The 25176-nt window shown below is 35.8% G+C and overlaps 1 protein-coding gene across 2 annotated transcripts in view; it reads left to right on the top strand.

Annotated features, from left to right (window-relative positions):
* RNF19A (ring finger protein 19A, RBR E3 ubiquitin protein ligase) overlaps positions 1 to 24849 on the top strand; it is a 53914-nt gene extending 29065 nt beyond the window's left edge. Inside the window, exons 3-10 of one of the 2 annotated variants that reach the window (XM_081817075.1) lie at positions 6304 to 6512; positions 11702 to 11867; positions 12719 to 12881; positions 16143 to 16257; positions 16760 to 16921; positions 19784 to 19997; positions 21199 to 21342; positions 22423 to 24849. In XM_081817075.1, coding sequence (XP_081673201.1) covers positions 6304 to 6512; positions 11702 to 11867; positions 12719 to 12881; positions 16143 to 16257; positions 16760 to 16921; positions 19784 to 19997; positions 21199 to 21342; positions 22423 to 23113 — 1864 coding nt within the window. In that variant the 3' untranslated portion in view covers positions 23114 to 24849. The remainder of the gene's footprint in view (positions 1 to 6303; positions 6513 to 11701; positions 11868 to 12718; positions 12882 to 16142; positions 16258 to 16759; positions 16922 to 19783; positions 19998 to 21198; positions 21343 to 22422) is intronic. The other variant, XM_081817076.1, reaches the window with a different exon arrangement.
* Positions 24850 to 25176: the final 327 nt, after the last annotated feature.

Below are 25176 nucleotides of genomic sequence, written 5' to 3'. Positions count from 1 at the left end.
ATATATTTTAATGCTATGTAATTCAGTATATTCTGCTGCTACACCAGACATTGTTAGTTGATACTAAAATTTTTGGTGGTTTTAAGGGAATCAATAAAAATAACATTTCCCTCAAACCCTCAATCAGAACCAAGCTGATATGATAGGAGACATGTCAGCTCTCTCTTACTAATTAGTCTACTAAAGAATGTGGCTTTAGATATGCAGCCCGAATGGCTTGCTGACACCACCCCTAAATTAGACTGACTTCTCCAAATAGTCTGGGCAGTTCTCGACATCTCCCCTGTAGCATGTAGTGGAAAGGACAACAGAAGGCATCCTCTAGAGGAAGCAGCTCCTAAAAGAGGGAACCAGGAGATGAGCCTAACATTATCTAGACCTCCCAAACATTTTAAGCAAGTCACTCCTCTATGGAATAATAGTAACTTCTAGCAAGTAGAAACATGAGCCTATTGATTTTTGATACAAAACTGGACTTTCCCCCCTAACTGGATCAAATAGTATTTATGATTATATTTTCTTTGTTCTCTAAAGGTTGTGTTAAAGCTTTACTTTTGGGGGGTGGGGGGAAGGTATCTTTGACTTCTGGATAATCTTCATTCTTTTTTCTCATTTTTTAATTAAAATTTTTATTGGGGAGTGGTATGTTTTTCTTAGGATTAGATTTCATGTTAGGTATAGTTTGTTCTTTTTACTTAAGTAGTTCCTTCATAAGGAATTTGCTGTAGACACAATATAGTGTCTCTACCTAGCTGGTATCCCTACTTCCTCTGTTATCAATTGTGTAATTTGTAGAACTCTAGTACTGTGAAACTCTCCCAGGAAATAGACGTCATGGTGAAATAAATTCTGGAAATAGTGCATACTATATACTGATCACTGGTATGTTAAAAATTCTTTTAGCAAATCCTATAATTAAAAATGAAAAAGTACTTTAATTTTGCTTAGCATTTTCCTAACTTGACCATTGAGTACTTCCTTAGTATAGACCTCCTGTTGCCAATCCAGTGAACAGAAAATATTTCTGGAAAGACTGCCTTATTTCAATCCCTATTTATCTTTCCCACTTTCTTCCTGTCCCTCCACTCCTGCTAAATAGGAAGGTTTAAGCATTTTTAAGTAGATAGAAATGGAAGAATAGAGATGGAAAGTAAGACTTGAGTTAAATAATGGGTCGTAGAAGGAAATGGAGCCATCTTTTAAACCAAGATTTGGATACTGTTCAAGCCAAAGATGTTAGGTTAACTAGTATTACTCGGTTATCCCTAACATTCTGCAGAGGGTGTTCTTTTCCCACATAACACTTAATACACCAGAACAGAGACACTCCTGAAATTTTTCTTTAAAGGAAGCATTTTATATTTAATTTAGTTTTACCATTTGCTTCCATTGTAATTTGACAGCTGTTTTCCAATGAAAATAAGTTTGACTCCCACACAATGAAAATCCTCTTCAAGAGGCCTAACGTTCTGTTTTCAAAATATGTGACTGCTACATTTAATTCTTGCTGTATTATAGAATATGCCTAACAAAGTTATTATTAAGATTGAATGTTTATGAACATTTACTTAGTAAGTACTCAATAACTGTTAGCATAAGAAAAAACTGATAAACAAACTACCTTACCTTTATTCATCAAAAAATCAAAACAAAACATTATATACATGAAAATAGGATTACCATACCACCCTGAACGCACGGATCTCCTCTGATCTCGGAAGCTAAGCGGGGTCGGGCCTGGTTCGTACTTGGATGGAAGCCTATTTTTCTTTGTAACTTGTACAGATTGAATGGGACTTGAATGTTTAATTCTGGGGTAGGATCTCTCGGCTTTTTCTTTAAAAAAGAAATGCTAGGAAGTAGTATAAAACAAGTTCGAGGTACTTTATCTCTAATATTTGAGTACATATGATGATTTCCCATGTATGAATTCTGTTTCCCTTTCCCTGCTTTCCCCTACCTCTTTCTCTCCCTCTTTCTCTCTCTCCACAACACACACACCCCCACACAGTTTTATTTAAATATCACAACTCTTTTTTATTATTATATCCTAATTTCTGAGATGCATCAAACCTACATTTATTTTCAACAAATGACCAGACATTAAATTAATATTCCTCTGGGCCAAAGTCAAATATCACTAATTAAGGTGTGATGAACTTATGGGATACAAAAGTAAATGTAAAATTTTATTTTAAAAAATAATCAAATGTTAAATACTGACATCATCGTGCAGGAATGCTAGTCTACATGTTAGCTGTTTAGTTTGCTCCAGATAATCATACTGCATATTTAAAAAATCCAAATAGGTATTCACTATTTATAAGCAGTTATTCTCAACAAGCTTAAGTCTCTAGACTCAAAACTGTAAGGAATTTTTATCTTCAAGCAACTTGTGAAGCTCTTTTGAAGCTTGATTATTGAAAATAAAATGTGTTTTGAGACTCTGTTTTCTTACCATACCCTTTCGTGTTTTCATGGATATTGTACCAGATGTGGGGAAATTCTCTTGTCATGAAATTTTAAAATAGCAAAGTTGACATTCTGCTTTTCATTCTTGTCAAAATGTGAAGAATTCCCTAATAGGACTTTTTCTAAAGACTCATAGCTTAAATCATTAATTAAAAATTAAGTCAGTTCTTGGGCACCTGGGTGGCTCAGTTGGTTAAGCGACTGCTTTCGGCTCAGGTCATGATCCTGGAGTCCCTGGATCGAGTCCCGCATCGGGCTCCCTGCTCGGCAGGGAGCCTGCTTCTCCCTCTGACCCTCCCCCCTCTCATGTGCTCTCTCTCATTCTCTCTCTCTTAAATAAATAAATAAAATCTTTAAAAAAAAAAAAAAAGAAAAAAGAAACTCTTCCTCTGGGGCGCCTGGGTGGCTCAGTTGGTTAAGCGACTGCCTTCGGCTCAGGTCATGATCCTGGAGTCCCTGGATCGAGTCCCGCATCGGGCTCCCTGCTCGGCAGGGAGCCTGCTTCTCCCTCTGACCCTCCCCCCTCTCATGTGCTCTCTCTCATTCTCTCTGTCTCAAATAAATAAATAAAATCTTAAAAAAAAAAATGTTAAAAAAAATAAAAAAAAAATTAAGTCAGTTCTTAAGTTTGTTTAGTGATATGATAGTATACTGAAGAACCTATAAAGGTTAGAATTATGATATAACCTAATTTCTATTAATCTACCTTGTATATTTTTATAAATATTTATTTACTCAGAAAGGCTATATTCCTCCTAAGTTTAGTTATAGCACTCTCAATGTTCATATTAACTGTAAATCTGTATCCCTGTTTAATGATTTGAAAGTTAAGTTTTTATCTAAATTTGGCTTTCACAGTTCTCACTAATAATTACTGCATTTTATTCTTCCAACACAGTGTGCATTTATACTTCAGTAAAATTTCACCATATGAAGCAATAAGATTTTTATTCTCTATCTGGAATGCCTACCAATGTTTATTTTGTTTAAGAATTATTTCAGAGAGCGAGAGAACGCAGGGGAAAGGGGCAGAGAGAGGGAAAGCATCTCACGACCCTGAGATCATGACCTGAGCCAAAACCAAGAGTCAGGCACTTAACCAACTGCTCCATCCAGGCGCCTTCCATACATTATTTATATTGATACAGAAAGGATAGTAACTTGTGTGATCACATGGCCATTAATCAAGCACAGATGCAGAGGTACTAGAATTGTCATTGAAATGGTGAATTGCATGTTTGGCATTCTAAAGATCAAGGATAAAGCTGAAGCTGATTTTGGCTGAATACTGAGGCTGAGCCAAACTTCTTTGAATCCGTGTTTTATGTTTTGGGAAAACTTAGTTGTAAGGATATTACGCGATTTATGTGAAACTATACAGATAATAAGTGGTAGAAGTGGAATTTTGACCAGGTAGCCTAAACTTCTCTTCTGCCTTTATAGATTGTGACTGACCTTAAAAAACAGTTGGTCTTAGCATCATTGTCCCCTGCCCACACACAAATTTCTCCATGTCCCTTTTCTTCCCTCCTTCCTTCAAGAAAAGCTAGGATAGAAAAGAGTTTTAGAAGAGAATATCATGGGGCGCCTGGGTGGCTCAGCCGTTAAGTGGCTGCCTTCAGCTCAGGTCACGATCCCAGGGTCCTGGGATCGAGCCCCCGCATCGGGCGCCCTGCTCCAGGAAGCCTGCTTCTTGCTCTCCCACTCTCCCTGCTTGTGTTCCCACTCTCCCTGCTTGTGTTCCCTCTCTCGCTGTGTCTATGTCAAATAAATAAATAAAATCTTAAAAAAAAAATCATTTCCTTCCTTTTCAGTGAAATTACTATTTTAGAGACTGCTTAGGATTATAATTTGATAGAAAATAAAGTGTAGAGTCTTTGAGGACTTTTTTCTTTTTATTGATAATTGCCCTTTTATTGATAACATGAATAAGCCCTCAGGGAAATTAAACTTTGCTGAATTACCCCATGTTGATATATAAATTGCCTTTAATTTAATCATGCTTGAAGACATTTATGATAGCGATGGTAACTGGAGAATTGGCTTATCAAAAATAAAATGGGAATTAAGATGTAAAATTTAAGTTTAAAAGGTCAGATACTAAGGGAGCAACAGGTCCAAAAGCAGAGGAACTTCCCGACTCATAAAATTTTCTAATTTTACAGATTATCTTGAAATTTAATAAAAATAGCAGTTACAGTTACTATTTAATTTTAATTGCCAATAACAAGAGGACCATGAAAACTCCCCTAAATTTCCAGCCAAAAGGAAATGTTTGATACATAGATAAGACTTGTTTGTGTCTCTTTCAAAGAGAACCAGAACCCCCAGACATTTTTTATGGTAAGTTTTATTGAGATAATTGTAGATTCATGTGTAGTTATAAGAAATAATAAAGAGAAATCCTGATCCTTCAGTTTGCCCCAGTGGTGGTACCATCTTGCAATGCTGTAAAACAACGTCACAACCAGGATATGGGCATTGATATAATCTACCAATCTTACTTAAATTTCTCCAGTTTTACTTGTGTTACGTGTGTATGTATATTTATAAATATACATATACGTGATAAAATGTGTATTTTATAAATATACATACACGTGATAAATATACATACAATACCATTTTATCACCGTACATTAGTGTATTCACCACCACGTGGTACTGAGCCATGCCATCACAACAAAGATGTTTCCTATTGTTCTTTTATAAATCCATCCACCTCTCTCTCTCTCTTTTGCTTTCCCAACTCCATCCCTAATCACTGGCCACCTCTAATCTGTTTCCATTTGTAAAATTTTGTCATTTCAAAACTGTTCTATAAATGGAATCATACAGTATATAACTTTGAAATTGACTTTTTTCACTCAGCATAATTCCTCAGACATTTATCAGAGTTAAGTGTATCAATAGTTTCTTTTTGTTGTTGAGTAGTATTCCATATATATGCACCATAGTTGAAGCATTCACCTAATGAAGAATGACATCTAGACTGTTTCTAGTTTTTGGCTTTTATGTACATGTTTGTACATAAGTTTTCATTTCTCTGGGATAAATGTCCAAGTGTGCCCAGAATTTATTTTAAGTGAGAAATTATTGAAGTGCCAAAATATTAACTCAGAGAATAGGTATTAGGGCTAGTCATAAATCTGTTGTCAGTCTTTTAATCTGAAGTGAAAAAACAAATTTTCGAATTGAGAAAATGAAGTTCATGTACTTTTTGGAAGGAGATTGGCACCAAAGAGCACTTTTACTATGCATCTTAGAAACATTTATATGAGAATTTATGCATAAATACAAGATAATCACAAAATTTATGAATTATCACAGTTTGCCATTAACTGATAGGTGTAGCTGATTCACAGTCATTATATTTTTAAATGAGTAATATTTTAATCTTTCTGATTTTAAAAGTAACAAGTAATTATAAAAATCAGAAATATATAAATATATAAAGAAGAGAATTAGAACTCTAGTACCAGCAAAACTACTGTTAAGATTTTTGGTGTATTTCCTTCTAGTCTTTTTTGTGTGCATATAATACTAATTTAATTTTTATAAAATTGGGGTTAGGTTAACTATACAGTTTGACATCTTAGTTAAAAATTGAAAGAAGTTAAAAATTGAACTTTAAAAATGTTTTTAGCCATTTGTATGTCTTCATTTGTGAACTGTTCATTTTTTCCCCATTTTTATATTGATGAGATAGTGTTAGGGTTTATGACTTATTTGCTCATGTATAAATAGAAAACTTTTTCAGTTGGATAATTGTTTTACTTAATATCTCTTCTTTTATGTCCCGTTTTAAATAATTTTTCTTATTCTTCAAAGATATGCTGTGATAGCATTTGGATGTGCTAGCTGTCCAAAATTAACTTGTGGGCGAGAAGGCTGTGGAACAGAGTTTTGCTACCACTGTAAACAGATTTGGCACCCCAATCAGACCTGTGATGCTGCTCGACAAGAGAGAGCCCAGAGCTTACGTCTGAGAACTATACGTTCTTCATCCATTAGTTATAGTCAGGAGTCTGGAGCAGCAGGTATTTATGTCTAACTTTGTCTAATAAAATATTTGACACAAACAGAGCGTTATAGTTACCTTAATAAAAAATGCAGTATTCAAATAGTTCCTGTTATTACCTTTCCTCCCTTCAGTTTTCAAAAGTGTTTTATGTGTTGTTAGTATTTCTGTCCCAGAAGCACTCATTCTTTACTGTGGAAGAAAATGGTATTGAGGTTGGAAAGATTTTATTGTAAAAAAAAAAAAAAAAGGAAGTGCCTTGGTGATTGATGTAACTGATAACTGAGGATGGTCTGAAAGTGTTGTTCATAAAAGTATATTATGCAAAGCTTAGCAAAGATTTTTAAAAATCATCTTTTATTTACAGATGTCTCATCTAATTCCAGGATCAAGGATTCAGAATCATACCTTAATGGGACACTAAGAATTTTGTGTCTTTGGCTAAGAATTTTTAAATTACCTGGGGATCTATATATGAACAATGTATGCATCTCCTAAATCTCAAAAATTAAAAAAAAAATTCTGAACCTCTTAATGTTCTTTGAATAAAAATTGAAAAATTAATATTTCCCATTTATAGAATTTCTGTTTATTGGAATTTCAGTCATTTTTAGAAAAATACTTTTCTCACTGATTGTAAAATGGAAAAACTTGGAAAATACAGAAACTTGTCAAGAAAATCATTTACATTCCTACTAGCAGTATACTGAGAGAGTCATGTACTTCATGCTGTTAAAGTCAGATTTAAAATTAAGTAAACTTTAAATTCAACATTTAATACTTTATACAACGTACACAGATTTTCATGCTAATTTGCTCATTGACTTGTTTCCTTTCCTGAAGATTTGGGGTGAACCTTAAAGGTATTAATAATAATTTGTAAGTATGGGTCCAGAAGTAATTCAGAGGAGACCTGATATACCTAAACTGTACCCTCTAGGGTCAGCTGTAGCCATGGAGTGGTCCATTTGGAAACAGTATCCCTCTTTTCTAAGCGTGGGCATGGGTATTTATTGATTGGTTACAGGACATGTGTATTGAGTAAGAGCCTGAACTCTGGAATCAGTCTGTCTAGATTTAAATCCTACTTTTTCCACTAATTCTGTGTGACCCTGAGCAAGTTGTCTCATCTATAAAATGAAGATACTAATAATACTTATGTCTATAAGGTTGAAACATTTCCTGACACATACTAGGTGCTCTGGCTATTTCAGGTAGAGAAACTAGAGAAACCAGTCACCTGCTAGAGATTTGTGTTTGTTATTAATTTTAAAATAAACGTCATGGGGGCGCCTGGGTGGCTCAGTTGGTTAAGCGACTGCCTTCGGCTCAGGTCATGATCCTGGAGTCCCTGGATCGAGTCCCGCATCGGGCTCCCTGCTCGGCAGGGAGTCTGCTTCTCCCTCTGGCCCTCCCCCCTCTCATGTGCTCTCTCTCTAATAAATAAATAAAATCTTTAAAAAAATAAAAAATAAAAAATAAAATAAACGTCATGATTTAGTCATCCAAATGAATTGATCTTTCTCACTGTATTCACTGTGGAAGATTTTATGTTTATTTCAGCAGTGCTACCCTGGAATGCCTTGTTGGTCATAACCTTAGATCCCAATACAGCCACTTAAATTAACTTCTTAATGTCAATTTGATTTCTGGAAGTGACCAGAAGTTCTTTTGGAGCTAAGTCTAACAACTAGAATATCATACCAAGTTGAATCACTGGTTTGGGGTGGATCCAAAGTAAGATGTGACTATATATGATCATGAGAATGGGTTTTTTTATATATATATATTAACTAGCATTGAAAGTAACTATGAAAGAAAAATTTCCCAAGGGATTTGAGCCAGGTAGTAGCACTGTTGGAATAAATATAGCTTCCCAGGGTGATTATTTTAAAAACTTCATTTGGAATTTTTCCATGTTCAGAAATCTTATAATTCTGAAAATTTAAAGTGTATGCATTTTTACCTCCAGTGCTCTAAAAATCAAAGCTCTCAGGACAAATGTTTATGTGATAGTTTCTTTTGACGAATCTCTAAAAAACTTGGCTACTCATTGCCTTATGGGGAAAAAAGGAGGAAAGGGAACCATCTAAAATGATTTTATTAATTCCCGTTATTCCAGATATCTTGGTATTTTTTTGTCTCCTGTTATCATGATACATGTATCATGTATCATGATACATTGAAAAATTGGCTGCACTTTTAATAATTGCTTGACATAATGATAATAATTAATTGGCTCTTTCTGATCAGTCAGCTGAAGATAAATAAGTGTGCTTAATCATCTGGTACATTAAATAATTTGTATTATGACAAAATTATCTTTAAACTGTAACAGTATTACATCTACATGAGATACTTTCTTATAACTACTAGGGAGTTTATGCACTTGGAGTTAACATTTTAAATGAACTATGTATTTTTCATTTTTGTTACTGTGTTTTCCCCCTTTATTAAAAATATATTTAGGGGCGCATGGGTGGCTCAGTCGTTAAGCGTCTGCCTTCGGCTCAGGTCATGATCACAGGGTCCTGGGATCGAGCCCCGCATCGGGCTCCCTGCTCAGCCAGGAGCCTGCTTCTCCCTCTACCACTCCCCCTGCTTGTGTTCTCTCTCTCGCTGTCTCTCTCTCTCTGTCAAATAAATAAATAAATAAGAATTTAAAAAATATATATATAAATCTATTTAGGGGCGCTTGGGTGGCTCAGTTGGTTAAGTGGCTGCCTTCGGCTCAGGTCATGATCCCGGGGTCCTGGGATCGAGCCCTGCATCGGGCTCCCTGCTCAGTGGAGAGCCTGCTTCTCCCTCTCCCTCTGCCTGCCTCTCTGCCTGCCTCTCTGCCTACATGTGCTATCTCTGTCAAATAAATAAATAAAATCTTAAAAATATATACATATATATTTAATTGGCTTTTGACCCCCATCTCTGTCTCCTACCACTACCACCCCAAGAGATAACCACTATTAACATTTTGTTTTAAGTCCTTACAGGTAATATGGTGGGGGTGAGAAAGTTTTTGAACAAATTTTGAGAACTGTATATTGTTTTGTAACCTGTTTTTTTTTTTTCCCTAACATGACAATAACCCATATTTTAACCGTAAATAGAAATATAATGATAAAAAAAAAAAAAAGCCTTGCCAGACATACCTTAAATAGAAATGGGAAACTTTTTTTAATTTTTTTTTTTTAAATATTTTATTTATTTGACAGAGAGGACAAGTAGGCAGAGAGGCAGGGAGAGGGAGAAGCAGGCTCCCCGCTGAGCAGGGAGCCCGATGCGGGACTCCATCCCAGGACCCTGGGATCATGACCCGAGCTGAAGGCAGCTGCTTAACCGACTGAGCCACCCAGGTGCCCCTGGAAAACTTCTTTTTAATATAAAGCTGCTATTGGGGAGCCTGGGTGGCTCAGTCGTTAAGCATCTGCCTTCGGCTCAGGTTATGATCCCAGGGTCCTGGGATGGAGTCCCGCATCGGGCTCCCTGCTCAGCAGGGAGCCTGCTTCTCCCTCTGCCTGCTGCTCCCCCCTGCTTGTGCTCTCTCTCTCTCACTGTCAAATAAATAAATACAAAAATCTTAAAAAAACAAACAAAATTGCTATGGATTAATTGATGTTCAGGGTGTTCAGGGAGGGGGGCATCAATTGACCATCTAATCAGTAAAACAACTCTATTTAGGATTTTTGCATTTGAGAATATTTTGAGAGAGAGATATAATGTGCACAGTAAATTTCTAATTTAAGAGACAAAGACAAAACAGCCTTTTGTAGATAAATAAGTACACATAGAATGGAAACATGCAGATATAGATCTATAAAGAGACATCAAAAATACATTGTTTATGGTGTTAATTCTCTAACATGTAATCTTAGCATATTAAAAGGCTGTTTTGTGTTTTAGAACCATAAGAATGAATGGGGATGTCACCTTTCATTTTGTTCTGAAGATTGCATGTATCAGAGCCAAAGTCGAATCTCTTTACTTCCACTGCTAATTGAGATGTTTACTATTTGAGTATACTCTGGAATGAGGAAGTTTATCAATTAATATGCCACTTAAGCAGATAGTATTAGCGTTTCTTTAATTTGATGTACTAGACATTATATCTGCTATAAAAGCCAGCTTTTTAAAATTCATGCTCCAATGTTAAAATTTTAATGCACACTTTCTGTTCTTTGGATCATTTAAATCGTGACTTATGAATATTTTTAATTTTTATATTCTAGTATTTATCATTTGTCTTGGTCTGGCTGCATAGAGTTATCAGTTTGCTCAAAATTGTTTGAAATTGTTAAAATACTAATTGTGAGCATTGACCAGTTCTTAAGTTAAAAAACAGCTTTGGCCCTAAAAGAAGCACTAAGGAAACCTGAATTCACTGATAAAGCACAGGTAAAATTTGACCGTAAAACTTTTAGAAAGGAAAATATAGTTTAATGCTTATCATGTAAGAAAGTGGAACAAGTACTTGAATTCAGAAGCTAGTACTAAGTATATCTTTTCTTAACTGTGTGTAAATGGAAAATATAGCTGGCTACTAATAATAGTGAAATAATTTACTGGTTGCTATTAAATAGATGCCAAGTTTCAAAGTAGTTGTATAATTTGAGATAACTCTTACTTTATGTCAGTGATTCCAAAAGTTATGTACCATTTGATTTTAACTTGGCACCTTTGTGCATTGTAACCATATTATTATACAAGAAGCGTACAGCAACAGCATTTGAATAAATGACTTTTAAAAAGACAAAGATAACTATTCTGTAGTATAAAGAATATCTACATTTTAATAAAGCAGAGATGGTTAGAAAAGTTCTAGAATATGAAGTGCCACTCAGAGAAGACAGCTATGGAGTAGGAACAAAGACAAACTTTATGTAGTTTGCAGTTTGCCTAGGGCTGTCCTTGGTACTCCTTTCTCTTTTTATTATTTTGTTGCTCTTTGTTCTCATTGTTCTGCTGTGTTTGAAGATGTTTACAATTTGAAAGTTTAATGTAAAACATGTTCTTTTTCTCAGAAAGGAAGAAAAATACTTTTTTAAAGAAGTTACATAGATGTTCTCTGTGGCATTTCTTTTGAAAAAATACTTTACTACAAATAGCTGGCTAAAGCTATTAGTTAACAAACTGTATGTTAAGATTTTTTGGCATTGCTATAATTATCTATTAGAAGTTGTTATTTTTAGACCAATTTTATATAATAAGCAGGTCTGTCTATTTTTCTAATAGCTGATGATATAAAGCCATGTCCACGATGTGCTGCTTATATAATAAAGATGAATGATGGGAGCTGTAATCACATGACCTGTGCTGTCTGTGGTTGTGAGTTTTGTTGGTTATGTATGAAAGAAATCTCAGATTTACATTATCTAAGGTAAGTTTATAGAAGGAGCTATTTAGTCTATGCCATACCATCCTGAATGTGCCCAATCTTGTCTGATATTGGAAGCTAAGCACGGTTGGGCCTGGTTAGTACTTGGGGTTGGCGGGGAGAGTTATTTATATCTAAATATTTTATATTATAAGATAATTGGAGACCGTATTATCTTGAGGATTTTTAAACTTGGTGCTTATAAGATACTAAGAGGGATGTGTTTCGTTCTAGTTACATACATCAGGTAATGTGAGACATAAATTCATGATGTATCTTTGAATGGAAAAAACATTTTTTAAACAAAAATAAAATTTTTATTTTATTTTAAAAGAATGTAAAAGGAACCAAATAATTGTGCCTAGTCACTTGGGATTAATTAGTCAAAAATAGGAAGTATAGATTTCTTCTTTTTTTGTTTGTTTTGTTAAACTAGAAGCTAGTATTTTATACCCCCATGTAATTATGCTAGGTCATAAATATTTCCATTTAATTTTCTTAAACATAAATTCCCTCAGTCCACAAAGTGAGTTTGATATAATCAGATAATTGTATGCCTAAAAATAAGCATGTTCTGCATTAATTTGCTCTTCAAAAACTAACCTAACATTTTCAGGATAATGAAGGACTAGGGATAAATATTTAACCTGAATTCTAGTTACTGGTTTCCTTTTAAAATAACTGATGGTGGTTCTTAAATTGATTTTTTTGGCTTTTAATGAACTCAGAATTCAAAGAAAAGAAAACCTCATTTCTGAGTATGAGAATTCTTCTTTTAGAGTCATTGCTTTAATGTATTATAGTCATTTGTTGGTATGTTTTACAGCAGTAACAGTTATAATCTTTTCCATTAGTCCATCAGGATGTACTTTTTGGGGGAAGAAGCCCTGGAGCCGAAAGAAGAAGATACTGTGGCAGCTGGGAACGCTTGTTGGTGCTCCCGTAGGAATTGCTTTGATAGCTGGCATTGCTATCCCTGCAATGATTATTGGCATTCCTGTATATGTGGGCCGTAAGGTAAAATGCTTAATTCCTTACTAGTTCATTATCTTATTCAGACCTTCAGGTTTTAGACTGATGATTTTTCTTTTGTTTTTTTTTGTCTTGAAAGACAGATAATTTTTAGTATCTTCAGTATAAAACTATTTTATTTTTTTATAAGATATTAAATTTTCGGTGTTTGGCAGACTTGTATGTATGCATAAAAAGTAGACTTGCCTTAAAATTACCTGAATCCGAAAACTTTAGTACATTTCTTTTCTAACTTTAAGTATAAAGTATTGAAGGACACACCTGATATTTTTCTCATGGGTATATCCTTGTAAAGTTAGGTCTATAAAAAGTTAATAGCTAAATAACACATACCCTCAAGGCGAAGAATAAATAGCCAGTTCCTGAATTATTTTCAACTTTAGTTCAAAGGTTTTATTTTCTTAGATTACTGCTATTAGTAAATATGCTGTTCTGTAGATTATAACAGTCTTGTGTAAGTCCAAACACCAGTAATTACCACTGGCCTATGAGTGATGAATTATACTTCGTTAGCTAGGCAATAATTCTTTTTTGAAAGGTTAAAGGGATAATTTATGAAGTGGCTAAGAAGTCTGCTGCTGTCTACATTAATGGAATCTCAGAATTGAGAAGTAACTTTAGAAATTATCTAAGGGGTGCCTCGGTGTTTCATTAAATTCTGGTTATGACTTTTGGGACTAAACTGAAGAGGAGGCTGATCCTCTTCCATATAACAGCCCCATTTTTTAATAAATATTCAGCATATATTACTTTTATAATCAGAAAAATAACAATACATACTATTTTTTTAAAGATTTATTTATTTATTTATTTGAGAGAGAGAGAGAGTACATGAGAGGGGGGAAGGTCAGAGGGAGAAGCAGGCTCCCCGCTGAGCAGGGAGCCCGAAGCGGGACTCAATCCCGGGACTCCAGGATCATGACCTGAGCCGAAGGCAGTCGCTTAACCAGCTGAGCCACCCAGGCGCCCCAGTACATACTATTTTTTTAAAATTAGCTTTAGGACCAAGGATAAACATGGATACTTATGAGCCAAATGTTTATTTCAGAAGGTTTTAATTAACTAAACTTGTTTAAGGTCCCAAACATAGTAGCTGATTATATAATCTTTCATGTAGCTATCCAAAGCAAGGCTTTGCTAAAAACAAAACTGTTTATTCAGATACTTAGAAATAGAAGTAGAAGGGAAGGAGAGACTGTTGTACTGCACACACCTACAAATAATTTATAGAGGAGAGATTATTTACCTCATTGTTCATGTCTTAGGTGCAGTTACAAGTCTCCTTTTTTCAAACATAGACCCAAAGGATTGCAAGTCGATGAATTAGTTTTCCATTGAAACAATGTTCTCTGTGGTGTTTAGGGTTGTAAACCAGCCCAGGAAAACGCATTAAGTTGATAAAGTATCTAAAAGCTTAGTCTTTATTTACAGTAACAAATAGAAAATGTGGCACAAAACAGTAGAAGAGAAAAAATTAAGTTGAACCAGAAATAGAATGTTGTGATCACTGTAATTGACCATTGGTGCTTGAGGATGCAAAATTTTCTGGAAGATTCCTGTCTACTCTGTCAGTTTTTCAGCTTTGGCTTTTCTCTGCTTCATTGCTAAGTTTTTCAGGAATGGTAGTGAGGAGAGGAGCAAGAATTAGCTGTAGTACTGAAGGATAGTGAAAGAGGCCTTGGGAGGCTCTGCCATTTCTGCCTGCATGGACTATCTCGGGAAGTGTGGAGGCCCATTCCCTAGGCACGTACAGTCAGTGCTGGCAGGGTTCTGACTAGGAAAGGTGAATGCTGCTTGTCCCGTGCAGGCTTCGCCCACCTCCCCAACCTGGCTCTCTCACTGTTTCATATGTCCCACAAGACTCATTATACTTTATAGCCTTCGAGATAACCACATCATCATAATAATAATCTTATTAAACCTCACCTGTAACATTGTTCAGAACTCAAGTATTTTATTTTAGAGACTATCTGTACACTTTTGAGGGCTGTTTTGAATATGTCTTGAAACGGAAGGGAAATGTACTTTATGAGCTTAAGCCCTTGCAAACCATGAGACCAAAGATACTGGGCTGTTTCTTGAAGTTGATGTATCTCGCAAGCCACTTCCAGTGTGGTATTAAATTCTGTTTATTAATACCTGTACTGTACAAAGATGCTAAGTATACCTAACTCCTGTCCTCTGGCAGCATTCTTCTTTTTTTTTTTTTCTCCTCTTTCTGCCTTTTACTTTGAGCTATAAATGAGACCCCAGGATTCTGAGTCATTTGATAATATTTTTCTTTTTTTTTTTTTTAAAGATTTTATTTTATTTATTTGACAGAGAGAGAGAGACAGCTAGAGAGGGAACACAAGCAGGGGGAGTGGGAGAGGGAAAAGCAGGCTCCCGGCCGAGCAGAGAGCCCAGTGCGGGGCTCGATCCCAGGACCCTGGGATCATGACCTGAGCCGAAGGCAGACGCTTAACGACTGAGCCACCCAGGCGCCCCAATAATATTTTTCTTTATAAAAAAGGATCTGAGGGAAAAAATTGACTTATGGTGTTTGCTTATTAGTACTGATTGTTAAGGTCAATTTAAAAAAAAAGTGTGGCAATCTTCCCTAGAAGCCAACTTTACCACTTAGAGATACTTGCTTACTTACTTATTTTAAAGATTTTATTTATTTGCGAGAGACAGAGATAGAGTACAAGCAGGGAGGAGAGGGAGCACAAGAGGGGAGGAGAGGGAGAAGCAGGTTCCCCGCTGAGCAAGGAGCCCAGTGCAGGGCTCAAACCCAGGACCCTGGAACCGTGACCTGAGCCAAAGGCAGACACTTAACCGACTGAGCCACCCAGGTGCCGCTAGGGATGCTTATTTAGAAAGAAACCTGTGGAATGCTAAATTTCTTAGAAGTAATCCTATTAGTCAAACATCCAATCCATGACTATGTTGAAAATAATATTCTTAATTCCTTCTTTGCTCAAAACATAATTTTACTATTCTTGAAGACGGTTTAAAAGTAAACACAAAGTAAAATCTATTAAATCACTGTCTTATTTAAGCAAATTATTAATAAGTACTAAATTATGTGTAAGAATATGGTTTAAGAACAATAAAATGATCATCTTGAATTAGGACACTTAAGTGAATGAAATTATGAAAGAAATCACTTTAAATTACTAGCAAATGTAGGTCTATTTCATTTAAATTAAATATGTAATGTGTTTTTTCTTTAAACCCCCACCCCATTTTTATTTTTAATTCAAGATTCACAATCGATATGAAGGCAAAGACGTTTCAAAGCACAAACGGAATTTGGCTATAACAGGTGGTGTAACATTGTCTGTAATAGTATCTCCAGTTGTAGCTGCAGTAACTGTAGGTAAGAAAATGCTTAAAAATACTGATTACCTCAAATTTTATAGAATTTAAGTTTTATGGAAGGGTTTTTTAAGACAAAGCATTATATTGTGGAAGATAAGAGAGTTACTTTTTTATTTATTTAAGGACAGTTTAAGCTGAGCCTACAGAAAGCCTCTCATTGAGTAACTGTATTGGTTAAAAGTATTATAGTCAAGAGCCTAGAGTTAGAATAACTGGTAAATTCTTATTGGCTGATACCCACCCTCACCTCATAGGTATAGAGCCTTGGCACTTAAAAACAAAAAGGTTTACATCTTTTTTTTCTCATGTGTGTCACCTGAAAGTTTAGAAGTTTTGAATTTGTTTGTGTCCCTTAACAGTTAGGAAAATCTACTTTGGGCAAGGGTTGGAGAACAACAGCACTTTTCTCTGGTACACTTTCTCTTGAAAAGGCTTTCTAAGAACTCATATTTCTGTGATTTATTTTTTAACTTATAATTACTAATTTAATTCCTCTTTAGGTATTGGTGTTCCTATTATGTTAGCCTATGTCTACGGTGTTGTTCCAATTTCTCTCTGTCGAAGTGGAGGTTGTGGAGTCTCAGCAGGCAATGGAAAAGGAGTCAGGATTGAATTTGATGATGAAAATGATATAAATGTTGGTGGAACTAACACAGCTGTAGGTAAGTCTTTTAAGCAAAGGAAGAAGATGTACTTATTAATAGTTTAAGTTGGGGAAATAGATAACATGCAAATTAGAATTTCCATTGCCCTCCTTTCACTCGGCCTAGTAACATTCATCCCGATGTACATCAGTGAAATGAATTGCCTGGGAAAGGTGAATGGATGAAAGAGGGTGCAAAAGTTCTAGATACCTAACCTACACTGGGAATGTAATGTCTTAGAAATTCCAGACTTTTAATCTTAAATTTTGCCTAAAACAATACAAATTGGTAAGAACAGGATATGAAGAGAAAGGTAGTTCATAAAAGAAGAAATACAGATGGTCAGTGAATAGAGAGTATCTTTAACGCAATGTTATTCAAAGAAATATGAATTAGAACAATACCTGTAGAATGAAAAGGCCCTCATAGAAATTTCTTATAGAAATTTGTCTTCAGGAAATAATCAGGCAGATGTGCAAAGATAATGTCCACTTTCTTACCTCCCATTCTCTCTTGAACCCACTCTAATCAGATTTGTTCCCTACCACTCCAGGGTTTTGTCTCTACACACTCCACCAAAGCAGGGTCACAAGTGACCTTCATGTTACCAGATAATTAATGGTCAACTCTTGGTTTTCATCTTAATGTAACAATTCATTTGACATGGTAGACTATGCCCTCCTTCTTGAAACATTTTCTTTTCTTATCTTTTGAGAAACCATTTCTCATCTCATTGTATCTCCTAGCCATTTCTTCTCAGTCTTCATCTACACTCATTCCCTGGGGTCATCTCCCCTATTAAATAAAATGTAGACTGACCACTCATAAATTTGTATCTAGGTTAGAACTCTCCTCTGAACTTCACATTTGTACATCTAATTCTCGTTAATCTACACTTAAATGTCTGACAAGAATTTCAAGGTTAACTTGTCTGTAACCAAACTCTTCACTCTAAAACCTGTTCTCTCCATCATCCTCACCTCATCAAGTAGCCTCTCCATTCTTGCTGTTGGTTGGACCAAAAATCTTCACTTACAGTGATTCCTCCTTTTCCCTTCTTACGCTACATCTGATCTGACAGCTAATTCTGGTACTTCCTTCAATATTTAACCATAATCCAACCATTTCTCACCCTCTCCACTGCTATTCCATTAGTCCAAGGTACTATCCTTTTTCTTGGAATATTGTAGTAGCCTCTTTAGCTGATCCATCAACTTCTCATCTTCTGCTCACTATTCCACGGTGTAGCTGTAGTGATACTTCTGAAACATAAATCAGGTCATGTCTTTCTTATGCTCAGAACTCTCCTAGTGCTTCCAACTGTACTGAAGGAAAAACCCACAATCCTTATCATGGCCCATACGGCCCCATGTGATCTGTCCTGGGTTGCATCTCCGAACTCATCTCTTTTTACTCTCCTATTTAATACCACCCCTCCTTGATGTTTCTGAGGATGCCAAGTACACTCCACTTCTAGGCTTTTAAACTTGCAGTTCCCTCTGCCTGGAATAGTCTTCCCCCAGATAATTTTATGGAATATTGTGGTATCAGATCTTGTAATAGCTTGTAGACAATTGGATCTGTAGAATGTATCTAGAAATCAATTTTTGGCCCACTTTATTGATCTAGAGAATAATAAGCTCTCTAAATTAAACCTTTATTGAAAACACATATTTTCCTCCAGAGTCAGCTAAATCTTCCAACTGTCAGATTTTTTATTTTTTTATTTTTATTATTTTTTAAGATTTTATTTATTTATTTGACAGACACAGTGAGAGAGGGAACACAAGCAGGGGGAGTGGGAGAGGGAGAAGCAGGCTTTCCTGCAGAGCAGGGAGCCCGATGCAGGGCTTGATCCCAGGACCCCCTGGGATCATGACCTGAGCCAAAGGCAGCCACTTAACGACTAAGCCACCCAGGCGCCCCTCAGCTGTCAGATTTTTTAAAGAATTCCTTAATCTTCTGGATTTTTAAAAGAAGTGGTGACCTTCTTTTTTGAGGATTTCAAGCCAATTTATTTTAGATGGACGGTAAAAGTTTGATTCCTTAAAAACACTTATCACAGTCTGTAATAACTTGTTTTTTTTTTTTTACTTGGTTTCTTGGGGGTGAGGGCTAGACATATATATATATATGTCTTCTTTGTTATTGTATTTTTAAAACCTGGAACATAGAGACGCCTGGGTGGCTCAGTTGGTTAAGCGTCTGCCTTTGGCTCAGGTCATGATCCCAGGGTCCTGGGATCGAGCCCCGCATCAGGCTCCCTGCTCAGCGGGAAGCCTACTTCTCCCTCTCCCACTCCCCCTGCTTGTGTTCCCTCTCTCGCTGTGTCTCTCTATGTCAAATAAATCTTAAAAAAAAGAAAAAACCTGGAACATAGTAGGTGCTTGATTTCACCATCTTTGTTTCCATTAGCATATAAAAATCCTAGTATCTTTAATCTTAACAAAAGGAGGAAACCACTTCTCTCCTCCCATTTCTTCTTGGTCTATTGTACCATTTCTTTTTTTCTTTCTTAATATGAGTATAGTTGACACACAGTGTTACATTAATTTCAAGTGTTCAGCATAGTGATTCAACAAGTTTCTACATTATGATATGTTCACCGCAAGTGTAGCTACCATCTCTCACCATACAAGGCTATTAAGGTAAAAACGTGGTGACCATTTAATACCGAAAGCCAGTCCCTAATCCTTTTTTACACTCTGAGATAGTTCCCTTTCCTCTCACCCCATAGTTACGTGTTCCTGACTCCAGATGTCTTTCCTATTCCTTTGCATGTTGTATAATAAAATGTCCTATCTGAAATCATGGGGGAATTTAAGAAGAGGGAAATTAATAATCACACTTATTTAATTTCTTTGAAATATTTGCATTTAGACACAACTTCAGTAGCAGAAGCAAGACACAACCCTAGCATAGGGGAGGGAAGTGTTGGTGGTCTGACTGGCAGTTTGAGTGCAAGTGGAAGCCACATGGATCGAATAGGAGCCATTCGAGACAACCTCAGTGAGACAGCTAGTACTATGGCCCTAGCTGGAGCCAGTATAACGGGGAGTCTGTCAGGAAGCGCCATGGTAAACTGTTTTAACAGGTAAGAAAAAGGTGCTCTGTTTTCTTTTTGCCTACTGTTAACTATAAATTATTAGATGAGAATTTTGAAGATTACGTAATTATGTAATCATTATGATTACGTATAATCCTGTGTCAGGGCTGAAAACAGTAATATTAACAATGAAATTTAGTGGTAAACAGTAAAATTTTTACTCGTTTGAATTTTCTGTCATACTGTTTATATACCCATGGTGTGGTAAAAACCAAGTCTAAGGCATAGCATTCTGCTAATTTCTTCACTGCATTTGTCAGATTTGATGTTATGAATCAGTGCTGGAGCTGCTTTGGTGGACACAGTAAAGGCAGTGCTTAAGCCTGGACCTTACCTCTGAAAGTGGCAGTGCTAGATGTTAGAAAAGGAGACACTGGCTGAGGCCTGGGGGGAGCAGGTGGAGTCAGGATGTGTGGGAGTGCGTGAGCTGAGGCCAGGGTAGTCTAGTCCTCCGGAATCCTTTAATGTGCTAGTGCTTATTTTGTTCTAAGTCTCTTACTAACAGCCATACAGATAAGTAGGAGAAATTAAAGCATTTTTGTCTTCCTTTGTTTCTTCTCTAATTCACTATTCTTTACTTCTGTTAATTAGCTTTGTTGTTTTTTTTTTTAAACGTGGGAGAGTATGCATGAATTAAAAGATAAGTTGGTCATATTTATCTTATTTTTAGGTAGTTTGATTTTATTTTTTCATTATTTTTTTAAGTAGCTTGCTTTTATGCCTTTAAACACAAATTCTTTTAACTTATAGTAGTGTTTATTACGTCTTTTTAAAAGAATCGGCTTTTAAATTTAGAGGATCGTTTTTAATATATAGAGGCTCAGGATGTTTTGATCACTGATCTGTCATGTAGACTGGTTTTTAATATATTCAGATTTTGTTTCACACTCAGACATGGCAGGCATATTTAATTAAAATCCTTTATGTCCTTTTTGTGTTACTCTTTTACTACCTTACTTGGCAAACAGCTAATTTTTCCTATTTTATTTGGATGGCTGGTACTGTTCAGTGTGCTGCAGTAGAATTTGAATAATCAAATAAAAGGGAACTAAAAAAAAAATGTGCTGATAGTTGTTTCTAAAATAGCTTCTTATTAGTAGGGGTCTTAACTGAATTATTTGAAGATACATAGTATAGTAGTCTGATATCATATGTAATTTCAGTTTTTATCTGTTCCCTGCTCTTTAAGGTTGGAAGTGCAAGCAGATGTACAGAAAGAACGGTACAGTCTGAGTGGAGAATCTGGCACAGTCAGCTTGGGAACAGTTAGTGATAATGCCAGCACCAAAGCAATGGCAGGATCTATTCTGAACTCCTACATCCCATTGGACAAGTAAGGAAAGAACTGTTAAACAGTTAAAGTATTTTTTTAATTTTATTTTTTTTGTTTTTATTTTTTTTAAAGATTTTATTTATTTGAGAGAGAGAGAGAGCACGAGCAAGGAGAGGGGCAGAGGGAGAGGGAGAGGGAGAATCCCAAGTCAGCTCTCAACGCAGGACTTGATCCCAGAACCCAGAGATCATGACCTGAGCTGAAATCAAGAGTCGGACACTTAACCGACTGAGCCACCCAGGCACCCCCTTAAAATTAATTTTAAAAGAATTATTCCTATCATTAGGCAAAATTATCATAAATAATGGTTACCAACTATTAGGTTCTCCAGGAAAAGAAAGTGATGAGATGTCCAGAGTAGGCAAATCCAGAGAGGCAGAAAGTAGATTAGTGGTTACCAGGGATTGGGGGCAAGAAAGGATGGCAACAGACTGCTAGTGGATACAGGGTTTCTTTTGAGAATGATGAAAGTGTTCTGAAGTTAGTTGGTGGTGGTAGTTGGCACAACTCTGTGAATATACTATATAAAAACCATTGAATTGTACACTTTAAACAGGTGAATTTTGTGATGTGTAAATTATATTTCAATAAAGCTGTTCTGATAAAAAAAATGGAGAAGGTAACAGTGCCTGGAACAGCATAAGCAATAAATGCAGCTACTTCTATTTTTTTTTTTAATTGAAACATTATATTATAAATACAGAGCCTGGGTGGCTCAGTCAGTTAAGCCTCTGCCTTCGCCTCGGGTCCTGATCCCGGGTCCTGGGATAGAGCCCCGCGTCGGGCTCCCTGCTCAGCAGAGAGTCTGCTTCTCCCTCTCTCTCTGCTGCTCCCCCTGCTTGTGTGCGCACTCTCGCTCGCTCTCTCTCTGGCAAATAAATAAATAAAATCTTTAAAAAATAATAAAAAATACAGTCCTCTTATTTCAAGTAATATTTTAATAGAACATATCCTGCATTAATTCTGATAGCTTTTATGTATTGAATTTTTCACACAGAAATTCCTCTCCCTTTGCTGTTATCTCAATAAAGATAAAAGGAGGTTAGAAATGTATTTATATTTGTTACTCTCCTGTTCCAGAGAAGGCAGCAGTATGGAGGTGCAAGTAGATATTGAATCGAAGCCATCCAAATTCAGGCACAACAGTGGAAGCAGTAGTGTGGAGGACGGCAGTGCCACCCGAAGTCATCCCGGTGGTTCATGCAGTGGCTTGCCTGAAGGTAAATCCGGTGCCACCAAGTGGTCCAAAGAAGCAACAGCAGGAAAGAAAGCAAAAAGTGGTAAATTGAGGAAAAAGAGTAACATGAAGATAAATGAGACCAGAGAGGACATGGATGCCCAGTTGTTAGAACAACAAAGCACGAACTCAAGTGAATTTGAGGCACCATCCCTCAGTGACAGTATGCCATCTGTAGCTGATTCCCACTCTAGTCATTTTTCTGAATTTAGTTGTTCTGACCTAGAAAGCATGAAAACTTCTTGTAGTCATGGTTCCAATGATTATCATGCCCGCTTTGCTACTGTTAACATTCTTCCTGAGGTAGAAAACGATCGTCTGGAAAATTCCCCACATCAGTGTAGCATTTCTGTGCTTACCAAAACTGCTTCGTGTTCAGAAGTTCCACAGTTGAATCATATTGCTGAAGAACATGGTAACAATGGAATAAAACCCAATGTTGATTTATATTTTGGTGATGCACTAAAAGAAACAAATAACAACCACTCACATCAGACAATGGAATTAAAAGTTGCAATTCAGACTGAAATTTAGGCCTATAAATGCTGCAAATTAATTACCACTGAACAACCTTGTTTGGAGCTGGTTGAACTACATGTGACTACTTTAAGTTTCAAGTTACCAGCAAATGCCGGGTTACATAATCCAATGCAGATACATTTCCTATGTTCAGCAAAGCATTGTGTTTCATGTGGATCTTAATTACCAAACAATGAAATGAAGGCTTTAAAAGTGCATTATTGTAAGGATAATAATTCTTAGAAGTATGTTTTGTGTGTTTGCCACAAAACATTGCTTGAAGCACACACTTGTGTATTTAGATAGAAATTTGGCTTATTTATAATCAATATAAAATACTAATATGCAGTTAGAAACATTCTCATGAAGAAAACTTGAGGCTTAGGGATAAGTGGTTAGTGACATTTTATTGAAACCACTAAGGGATGCTGTTTAATGAACCTTGCAGGTTACTCTCAGTATATGATACTCTTTGTAACATTTCTATTCATGACTGGGCATAAATTTCATTTTTTTCTTCATATGCAATGTAGATATATAAAGCTTAATGCAGCCCATTTGCTACCATTTGGATACTTAGACACTTTGAGCAAGATTGTGGCAGTTTTTGCACAACTTTGAAATAGAAATACCTGGTACTCTAATCTTGTATATAGTTGATGCCACCTTAGAAGCAAAATGTAAAGGTATAGTGACAGCACCAAATAAGATAAAACTACAAAAAAAATTCCGTTAGTTTGTAAGTATTACAAAAAAAGTCACCTTCCACCAAGGGGAAGTTTGCACCCCATTGATTCTTGGTGCCTTTGGAATAGACTGGATCTCAAGGGCCTAGTTGTTTGAGGATTTTGCTATATTGTTTTCCATTATGTCCTCTCTAGCCACCTTGGATTATGTAGACAAACACAAGATAGATAAACATAAATATGAATAATAGTAACAATGCTGAAAAAGTATTAGCCTACCAAAGACACACTCAGGCTTTAGTGAATACATAACCTCAGTTTTAACACATATGTATCTTCTCCAATCATGAAACCCAAGCACGGTGCAGAGTTTGTACCAAGTACTAAGGAGGGGTCCACGTATGGCTGGCTTTATTTTCTTTTGCTTTTGTTTGTGGAAGGTGTTCAGTTGACATAAACAGAAGTTGGCCAAAATACTGCCTGTATTATTACCTTCCTGTACAATTCACTTAAATAAAACAGGTTAACCTCAAAGATAGCATTTGAAATGTTCCATCTTATGTGTTTCTATTAAGTATTACCATTATGGTGCTACTGAGCGTTTTCTTTTGATAAAAAGAAAAATGCCATGGGCTGCAGTCTTCTTCCACCACTTTTTCTCACCAGGTCCATTAATATGCTTATAACACTAGTGCCAGTTATTTTATTTGATAATGCTTATTATGGTATTTGTATATTTGTTTGCATTCCAATTTTGTTCAATAGTGAGTGTGTAAACTGCATACATTAAATAAATGTAAATACTAATGTATTGCTGCCTTATGGTTTGTGTGCAGGTATTTTTATAAGAATAAGATTACTCATTTGCCACATGGCAGTTACTTATAAATATTGCAGGCCATTGAGATGACTCTGTATACTGGTCTCAGCCCAGAAGGAAGCATTTGCTGAACTTCTCAACCAACAATGTTGACACACAATGAATCCTTTCTTCATGTCTGATACCTGCCTTTCTTCCAGAAATAAGCTGCTTATTCATCAACATATTTTATTTTTTAAAGTGAATTGGTTGGAAAATAAATCTATCATTAAATTGTGAAAAGATAAGTATTATAAATCCTCATTTTAACAGAAAAAAAAAATCTTAAAAGACTCTTCTAAGAGATTCTACTCTGGCAACATTAGATCATGAAACTAGAGCCGTTTAAATTTAAGCTAGTAACTAATTAAATGCTTTCTATCCTCATAGCCTCTCTAAAATGCACTGGTGATTTTTCTGATTTCCTGTTACATAGTTAATACTTAATGAAAGTAATATGTATGAATATGTTGACTACTTCTTGACATTTCTATAAAAGGCCAAAGATTAAATGGAAAGCTAAACAATTTTTG

This window comes from Leptonychotes weddellii, chromosome 4, assembly GCF_054177405.1.
Source record: "Leptonychotes weddellii isolate Sample4059 chromosome 4, ASM5417740v2, whole genome shotgun sequence".
In the NCBI taxonomy this organism is placed as follows: domain Eukaryota; kingdom Metazoa; phylum Chordata; class Mammalia; order Carnivora; family Phocidae; genus Leptonychotes; species Leptonychotes weddellii.
This window is presented reverse-complemented; position numbering and strand designations above follow the sequence as displayed.